The sequence below is a fragment of the Pleurodeles waltl genome, chromosome 11 (assembly GCF_031143425.1).
Source record: "Pleurodeles waltl isolate 20211129_DDA chromosome 11, aPleWal1.hap1.20221129, whole genome shotgun sequence".
NCBI classification, from domain to species: domain Eukaryota; kingdom Metazoa; phylum Chordata; class Amphibia; order Caudata; family Salamandridae; genus Pleurodeles; species Pleurodeles waltl.
The window spans coordinates 323,119,428-323,128,454 of NC_090450.1; the positions used below are offsets into that span (position 1 = coordinate 323,119,428).

The window sequence follows — 9,027 nt, forward strand, 5'->3', positions numbered from 1 at the left end:
GGTCACAGTGACGCCAGCCGATGGATAGAGAGAGACATCAATTTTTTATTAAAAAAAGTTTTCGGTTAACGCCAATTAATCAAATTTCTTAAGAGCGCTACTCACCCATTAAGGTCTCAAGGCGCTGGGGTTGGGGTGGGGAGGGGTACTGCTCGAAGAGCCATGTTTTAAAGTGCTTTCAGAAAGTTAGGCGGTCCCGGTCTTGCGTAGGTTGGTGTGGAGGGAGTTCCAGGTTTTGGCGGGAGAAGGATCTGCCGCCGGAGGTGGTGCGTTGGATGCGGGGGACTGTTGCGAGGGCGAGGTCGCCCAGACCTAATCAGGGGCCCAATTCTTAAAGAAAGTCACAAAAGTACACCTATGGTATAGGTCTTTGCATTAATGCAGATTTATATATTTCAGTAATTAATTCACAGAAGTACATCAGGAAATCAAAGTCCTAGAAAATATTTGTGAACTGTATTTTAGCACTAGAAAATACAGACGTGCAGATCTCCTCATGTGAAAAACTGTTGAGTGTTCACAAGTTTACTTTTAGTTTAACCATTTTTCCCTCCCACAACCCTAGAAGTTTTACTTAGGACCCTTTTCAGGAGTAAATTTCTAAATTTATAATGTCTAAATTTAGTCAGTATATTAAACGATTGGAGAAGAGCTGGCGATAACGCTTAAAACATGCAAGTTAGTAGTTTTGCACAGACTCCAAAAAGCATTCCAAACCTGGAACTATTACTTTCCTCTACCTCTAGCCCCACTAAGTAGATCTGCTGAGATGTGGCAAAGTAAGGAAATTGCTGCTATTAAAGCCCTACTATAGTATTAACCCTGGCATAATCACAGAGTCTATTTTCAGAGTTCTTATATAATGAAATAGCTGCCATAATTTGTCACCGTACTACATGGCACCAAAGGCACAGGTAGATTATTTTTACAGGGCAGATAGATATATGAAGCAACCTGTCCGATAGATAAGCTATTTTATTAAACTCCACGCCCCTGTATAATATAAAGTAAGAGGAGGAACACACAGCTGAAGAAGACACAGTGCCTACTACCTGAAACAATGTAAATATGTACAACCGATTACTCAGCCAATCTAAAGGCTGCCTTGGAGTCTCCATGAGCTTTGACAAAAACAGCAAACCCTCCAGGTACACACAGACACATCAAGTGATCACATTAACCAAGTGAATGTTAGATCATAACAACGTATTTCCCACACAAGTTTAGCTTGCATTTATTTTTCATCTACGACGTCCGTTATATTTTATGTGCAGCTACCTGTATGCTAAAGGCCAACAAAACAGTTACCCGATATTTAGTTTATTTTACCCTGGTGGGTAACCCCTTCCCCATACTCAGTGACTCGCCCACCTCCAATGTAGTCCCAATCCATAGTTCCCATCCATTTGTTAACAATTTTCTAGGCCGCTAGTTGCTGTACATTTAAGCACAATAAAAGTACTATTCTTTGACCAATAGTTTTAGTACGTTCTGTTTAGTAGATATAATTTTCCTTCTTAAGTACCTTTGAATTGTCTGTAACTCACAACTTAACGCGTATTCCAGTTCACTTAATAAAATCTAAAACAGCCCTATCCCTCCCCCCAAAAAAGTGATAGAAACTACTTCCACGGATGGCAGAACTCTGAAGTTTTCCGGAGCTATGCCTGAGCAATTCATCTATCCCAGGAACTTTCTTGTACTTTTATGTGTTAAACGGGGCTACAAATCCCAGCCTGCAACGAAAAAAAGCCTGGATTGGATGAGCTACTCACACGTGGAAATGGCTCGCCTGGACTGGTTTTGAATAGAGACTTTAGCGAAAGCTTGCGCCTACGGAGAACACATTTCCATCCAATACAATGAAGCAGCCTCAAACATTTTATTCTAATACTCAATTGGAAACCATCGTAAGTAAGAGAAGATTATTAAACATACTCATACCTACGGTGATTAGCACTAACAGCAGTGCTGCCAGCACAGACAGCAGAGTTTGGTTCTGTTCTCCAATTTCCCGCTTCAGACTTTCCACATACGGCCGAAAGCCCAGAAGGGTGTCGCCCTCCTCCTGCCAGACCTGGCCAGCTCCCTCTACGTTTTCCTGGCCAGGCCCACCTTTATGTATTTCAGACACCATGATTATATACCAACAGTAACCTGTGTTGAAGAAGGAACATTCCGCATGCTCAGTGCAGAAAAAACACAAGTATCGCAACAACGCACATGCGCCAGGTGGAAGCCCAAATGCGTCACAAATCTGCGCCTGCGCTTCAGTCAACGTCAGCGGCACAATTTAAAATTAACCATGTGCGCGTGCGCAAGGTATCCTCCTACGTGTCATTTAAAGGGACGTGAACAACGTGTGTAAAAGAGGATCATGGGACGCTTTACTGTTCGTTGGAAAACGAAAGCCGACTACTTAACCCCTCGCTGACAGGTCTTTTCCCCTCCTGTGCTGAGCCCTTTTTTGGGCTATTTGGGGCAGTTGGCGCTTAGTCCCTCATAACATTTTGTTCAGATAAACTAACCACGCCAAATTTGCATCCTCTTTTTCCAACATCCTAGGGATTCTAGAGGTACCCAGACTTTGTGAGTTCCCCTGAAGGAGACCAAGAAATTAGCCAAAATACAGTGAAAATTTCGTTTTTTTAAAAAAAAAAATTGAAAAAAGGGCTGCAGAAGAAGGCTTGTGTTTTTCCCCCTGAAAATGGCATCAACAAAGGGCTTGCGGTGGTAAGATCACCATCTTCCCAGCTTTCAGGAACAGGCAGACTTCATTTAGAAAACTCAATTTTTCAACACACATTTGACATTTTACTGGGACATACCCCATGTTTCCTACAGAAAATAACAGCTGAAATAAAAAAATATTTAAATTGAGGTGAAAAATATACTGTTACGTCAGCTGGACTCTTTGGTTGCGGGATATATAGGGCTTGTAGGTTCATCAAGAACCCTAGGTACCCAGAACCAATAAATGAGCTGCACTTTGCAGTGGGTTTTCATTCTATACCAGGTATACAGCAATTCCTTTGCTGAAATATAAAAAAGTGAAAAATAGGTATCAAGAAAACCTTTGCATTTCCAAAATGGCCACAAGATAAGGTGTTGAGAAGCAGTGGTTATTTGCACATCTCTGAATTCCCGGGTGCCCATTCTAGCATGTGAACTACAGGGCATTTCTCAAATAGACGTCTTTTTTACACACTGTCTTACATTTGGAAGGAAAAAATGTAGAGAATGACAAGGGGCAATAACACTTGTTTTGCTATTCTGTCTTCCACAGTGTCTCCTGATAAAAATGGTACCTCACTTGCGTGGATAGGCCTAGCACCTGCGACAGGAACTGTCCCAAAACACAACATGGACACATCACATTTTCACAAAAAAAACAGAGCTGTTTTTCGCAAAGTGCCTAGCTGTGGATTTTGGCCTCTAGCCCAGCCGGCACCTACGGAAACCTGGCAAACCTGCGCAGTTTTGAAAACTAGACACCTAGGGGAATCTAAGATGGGGTGACTTGTGGGGGCTCTGTCCAGGTTCTGGTACCCAGAATCCTTTGCAAACCTCAAAATTTGGCCAAAAAAACATTTTCCTCTCATTTCGGTAACAGTAAGTTCTGGAATCTGAGAGGAGCCACAAATTTACTTCCACCTAGCGTTCCCCAAAGTCTCCTGATAAAAATGGTACCTCACTTGTGTGGGTGGGCCAGGTCCCTGCAACAGAAAAATACCAAAAACTTGTAGAGATTGAGGGGATAGCACAGCGAGTTGAGAAGCACATATTTTTCTTTTATACATCTTTTAGGCTGACTCTGCTTTGGGGACCCATACAAGTGAGGTATCATTTTACTTGGGGGACTGAGGGGAACACTGAGTAGTAGGAAATTTGTGCCACAGTGGTGATCCTACAAAGAAAAGTGAGGAAAATATGATTTTTTATGCAAATTTTGAAGTTTGCCGAGGAGTCTGGGTAAGAAAGTGTTGGGGGATCCAGGCAAGCCACACCTCCTTGGACTCCTTGGGGTGTCTATCTTTAAAACATGTCTGGGTTTGGTAGGTTTCCCTAGATGAAGGCCGCGCCCGGGACCAAAAACATAGGTGCCCCCTCCCCCCCCACAAACACAGGTAGTTTTGCAATAGATAATTTTTGTGTGTCCACATACTTATGTGATGTTCCAAACACTAAAATTGTGAAAAGAAACACACTTAGGTTATGTTAAAAAGACCCCTCATCCACCAACCACGTTGGTGGCATGCTTCATTATCAGGGACCCACCTGAGACATGTAGCGTGTCACAGGTGTGCTGCGACGCCTGATTGCAGCGGAGCAGGTTTTGTCATTTTTACCACACATACTGGTTGGATTTGGCACAAGGGTCAGTGATGGTTCAGTGGATCAAATTTTATTAACAAGAGATTTCACAAAAATGAAATGCACTGTTAATAACTGAAAGGACAAAAAACGGAACCAATGACTCACAGCTCGTGAGCTGTAAAGCCACGGCAAGGCACCAACCGCTTTACAGTCCAATCACACCCTTTCATACATGACATGCACAAGACCATTCATGCTGCCAGCCATGGGCCCAGCACATTACAACACTCGCATCAACATGCAGCGCCACTCAAGGGCCCATCACTTACATATGTCCACATGCCTGATACAGTAATCACACCAGCTGATGGGAGTGTGTGGACTGGCGTTTGGCTGCCAGTGTGTTGCAGTAGCCAACAGCAAGTCAATATGTACACCGCCAGCCAAGCGCCACTCCATACACAATGGCATCACTTTTTTTTTAAAACAAAGAAACCACTAACTAATTAGAAATAATTACAAAACTACAAACACAAAAGCTGTAACTAAGTACATGACAGAAATGCCAACCATGAAACTGAACACATGAAAATACAAAACAGGCAGTTTACACTCATGGTTGTTCCCAGTAATTCTTCTGGGTGTGGTAATTCTTGAAACAACCACCCACACACAGCCCAGGCTTTGAAGGACAATCTGGGCAGTACATTCAAGTCTCCCTCCGGATACCTCTTCGAGCACACACTCTGCATTTCTTAGCTGGAAAGTCTTTTTTTGGGTGTGCTCAGCAAAGTGGTGATCTTTCAATCTAGCTTCATCCTCCACCACAGCTTCTCTAGGAACTCTGGCCTGTTCCACCGCAATAAGGTTCTCTATCACTGACTCCTGAAATTTCACAAATGTCATCTTTGACTCTGGAGACCTATCCTTAAACACAATAAAAGCATTAAAATTTGCTAAGTGGAAGAGGTGAATTGCTAACTTCTTATACCAAACATAAGACTTACGAATAGCAGTATAAGGTTCCAACCTCTGATCAACTCTATCTACACCTCCCATGTGCTTATTATAATCTAAAATGCACACAGGTTTGCACATTTCAGCAATCTGGCCCCAAACAGTCACAGGGGAAGTACTCTCATCATGGATGGTACTTAGCATGTAGACATCCCTCCTGTCTGAAAATTTCAAAGCTAGCAGCTCATCATGCTGCAAGGCACTGCACTGTCCCCTCTCAAGTTTTTTACAGACAAGCTCCCTTGGATAGCCTTTCCGGTTACAATGAGTTGTGCCACAAGCAACAGTGTCCACTCTAAACAATTGCTTAAACATTTGCACTCCAGTGTAGAAGTAATCTACATACAAATGGTGACCTTTGTTGAACAGTCGTCTACCAAGATCCCACACAATTTTCTCAGTAACTCCAAAAGTGGAAGGACAACCAGGGGAGTCAATACTGGAATCCCTACCAGTGTAGACATGGAAACTATACACATATCCTGTACTACTTTCAGACAGCATATACAATTTAATTCCATATCGTGCCCTCTTGCCAGGAATGTACTGCCTAAAAACCAAACGACCCTTGAAGAGGAACAAAGACTCATCTACATCTATTTCTTTGCCTGGAACATAGACCTCCGAAAACCGATCTACAAAATGATCAAGGACAGGCCTAATCTTAAAAAGACGGTCAGAATCAGGGTGATCTTGTGGCAAGGCTAATGCATTGTCAACAAAATGCAGCATCCTAAGAAGAAGCAAATACCGATTGTAGGAGGCTGGACTGGCTTGTAGTGGGTACCAAGGGGTACTTTACACCTTGCACCAGGCCCAGGTATCCCTTATTAGTGTAGAGGGGTGTCTAGCAGCTTAGGCTGATAGAAAAGGTAGCTTAGCAGAGCAGCTGAGGCTGAACTAGGAGACGAGTGAAGCTCCTACAGTACCACTACTGTCATATGCACAATATCATAAGAAAACACAATACACAGATATACTAAAAATAAAGGTACTTTATTTTTATGACAATATGCCAAAGTATCTCAGTGAGTACCCTCAGTATGAAGATAGCAAATATACACAAGATATATGTACACAATACCAAAATATGCAGTAATAGCAATAGAAAACAGTGCAAACAATGTATAGTCACAATAGAATGCAATGGGGGCACATAGGGATAGGGGCAACACAAACCATATACTCTAGAAGTGGAATGCGAACCACGAATGGACCCCAAACCTATGTGACCTTGTAGAGGGTCTCTGGGACTGTAAGGAAACAGTGAGGGTTAGAAAAATAGCTCACTCCAAGACCCTGAAAAGTGGGTGCAAAGTGCACCTAAGTTCCCCAAAGAGCACAGAAGTCGTGATAGGGGAATTCTGCAAGGAAGACCAACACCAGCAATGCAACAACGATGGATTTCCTGACAAGAGTACGTGTGGAACAAGGGGACCAAGTCCAAGAGTCACGATCAAGTCGGGAGTGGGCAGATGCCCAGGAAATGCCAGCTGTGGGTGCAAAGAAACTGCCATCGGATGGTAGAAGCTGTGGATTCTGCAAGAACGACAAGGACTAGAAACTTCCCCTTTGGAGGATGTCGTGACATATGTATAGTGCACGCGTGTAATGGTGTCCCCGCACTCACAAAGTCCGGGGAATTTGCCCTGAACAATGTGGGGGCACCTTGGCTAGTGCCAGGGTGCCCACACACTAAGTAACTTAGCACCCAACCTTTACCAGGTAAAGGTTAGACATATAGGTGACTTATAAGTTACTTAAGTGCAGTGGTAAATGGCTGTGAAATAACGTGGACGTTATTTCACTCAGGCTGCAAAGGCAGGCCTGTGTAAGAATTGTCAGAGCTCCCTATGGGTGGCAAAAGAAATGCTGCAGCCCATAGGGATCTCCTGGAACCCCAATACCCTGGGTACCTCAGTACCATATACTAGGGAATTATAAGGGTGTTCCAGTATGCCAATGTAAATTGGTGAAATTGGTCACTAGCCTGTTAGTGACAATTTGGAAAGAAAATGAAAGAGCATACCCACTAAGGTTCTGGTTGGCAGAGCCTCAGTGAGACAGTTAGTCATCACACAGGTAACACATACATATAGGTCACAAACTTATGAGCACTGGGGTCCTGACTAGCAGGGTCCCAGTGACACATAACAAACATACTGAAAACATAGTGTTTTCACTATGAGCACTTGGCCCTGGCTAGCAGGATCCCAGTGAGACAGTGAAAACACCCTGACATACACTCACAAACAGGCCAAAAGTGGGGGTAACAAGGCTAGAAAGAGGCTACTTTCTCACACCGATTACGACTCATGGTTGCAGGAAATATAGCTGTTGCCATCAAGGGACTAGTTGACCAGTAAGAAGCCAGTGATGGCTTCCTTATCAACCCCATCAAAAGAGTAAAACCCAAAAACCTTTTCATCTCCTCCAAATTTGTGGGAATCCACTGGGTAGCTCTAGAGTGTATCCTAAGTCTAGCAGCATTGTCCCTCAAATACTGCTAAATACAAATTAGTCTGCTCAACAATCTTTTCCAAAAACACATCATCCACAAATAACTCAAAGAAATTGACAGGCAAAAAGTTCTTTGTATTGACTCTACACCCCGGGAGACCAGTAAAGGTAGGCAACTCTGGTTGCTCCATGTTTGGGACAACCCAGAGTTCAGGTCTTCTAATGGGAAACCTTTCAGCCCCAGGTTGCTGCACTAATGGACATCAGTGTCCTCCTCTAAAACAGGCCCTTCATCTGTACTGAGTGTGGCTTCCTCATCAGAAGATTCCTCTCCGACAGAAACTTCACTACCAGAATCTCTCACTTCCTCCTCTGCCTCAGATGCAGAGTCCGTCTCATAATCATGATCAGACAATGACTCAAAAAGTATATCAACCACCTACTGAGCGGTCATCCTGCGGCTAGCCATGATCTTTCCTACGAAAAATTAACTGGACAAATGCACCACCAACAACCAGCACTGTGTAAGATAAATAATGAAGTGTGGCTTTATCAGTAAGAACAAAAACTATACCGGTCACTTGCCTGAAAAAGCTTGACTCACCAGCAACTACTCTGCACAGTCACAGCAATCACCAATGATATCCCACTAAAAAGAAAGAAAGAAAAGCAAATTAGAAATAAGACAACACAAATATCATTGTGCACAAATCTAAGGACAATTTCACACACAAACCTGCATTTAGTACACCACCTACAAACATGTCTCCCCAAAGGGAGGCAACCCTTGCCCAAGGGGCCGCCCCTCCCCATCCACTAACACACACACACACTATCCCTGGTGTCTAAGTGGCTTCTTCCCTCCCCCCCAGGCTGATGGTCCTACAAAAAATAGGCCCATCTGCCCCCAAGGGGGGCAGAAATGGCCAATAGTTCAATGCCCCCCCTGGAGGGCACCCCTTGCCCAAGGGGATGCCCCCCACATAAATAAACATATAAAAAAATCCCTGGGGTTCTAGTGGTTTCTGCCCCCTTGGGGGCAGATCAGCATAAAAATGTATAGGCTGATCTGCCCCCAATTGGGGCCGAAATGGGCAACAGTTCAATGCCCCCCTTGGGGGGGGGGGGTGCCCCCTTGCCCAAGGGGACACCCCTCACATAAATAAACATTCACAAAAAATCCCCTGTTGTTCTAGTGGTTTCTGCCCCCATCAGTCTAAAAATAATAGGCTG

General features: G+C 43.8%; 1 protein-coding gene across 1 annotated transcript in view; it reads right to left on the reverse strand.

Annotated features, from left to right (window-relative positions):
- SRPRB (SRP receptor subunit beta) overlaps positions 1–2,250 on the reverse strand; it is a 115,195-nt gene extending 112,945 nt beyond the window's left edge. Inside the window, exon 1 of the mRNA XM_069213585.1 lies at positions 1,945–2,250. Coding sequence (XP_069069686.1) covers positions 1,945–2,137 — 193 coding nt within the window. The 5' untranslated portion in view covers positions 2,138–2,250. The remainder of the gene's footprint in view (positions 1–1,944) is intronic.
- Between the last annotated feature and the right edge of the window lie 6,777 nt (positions 2,251–9,027).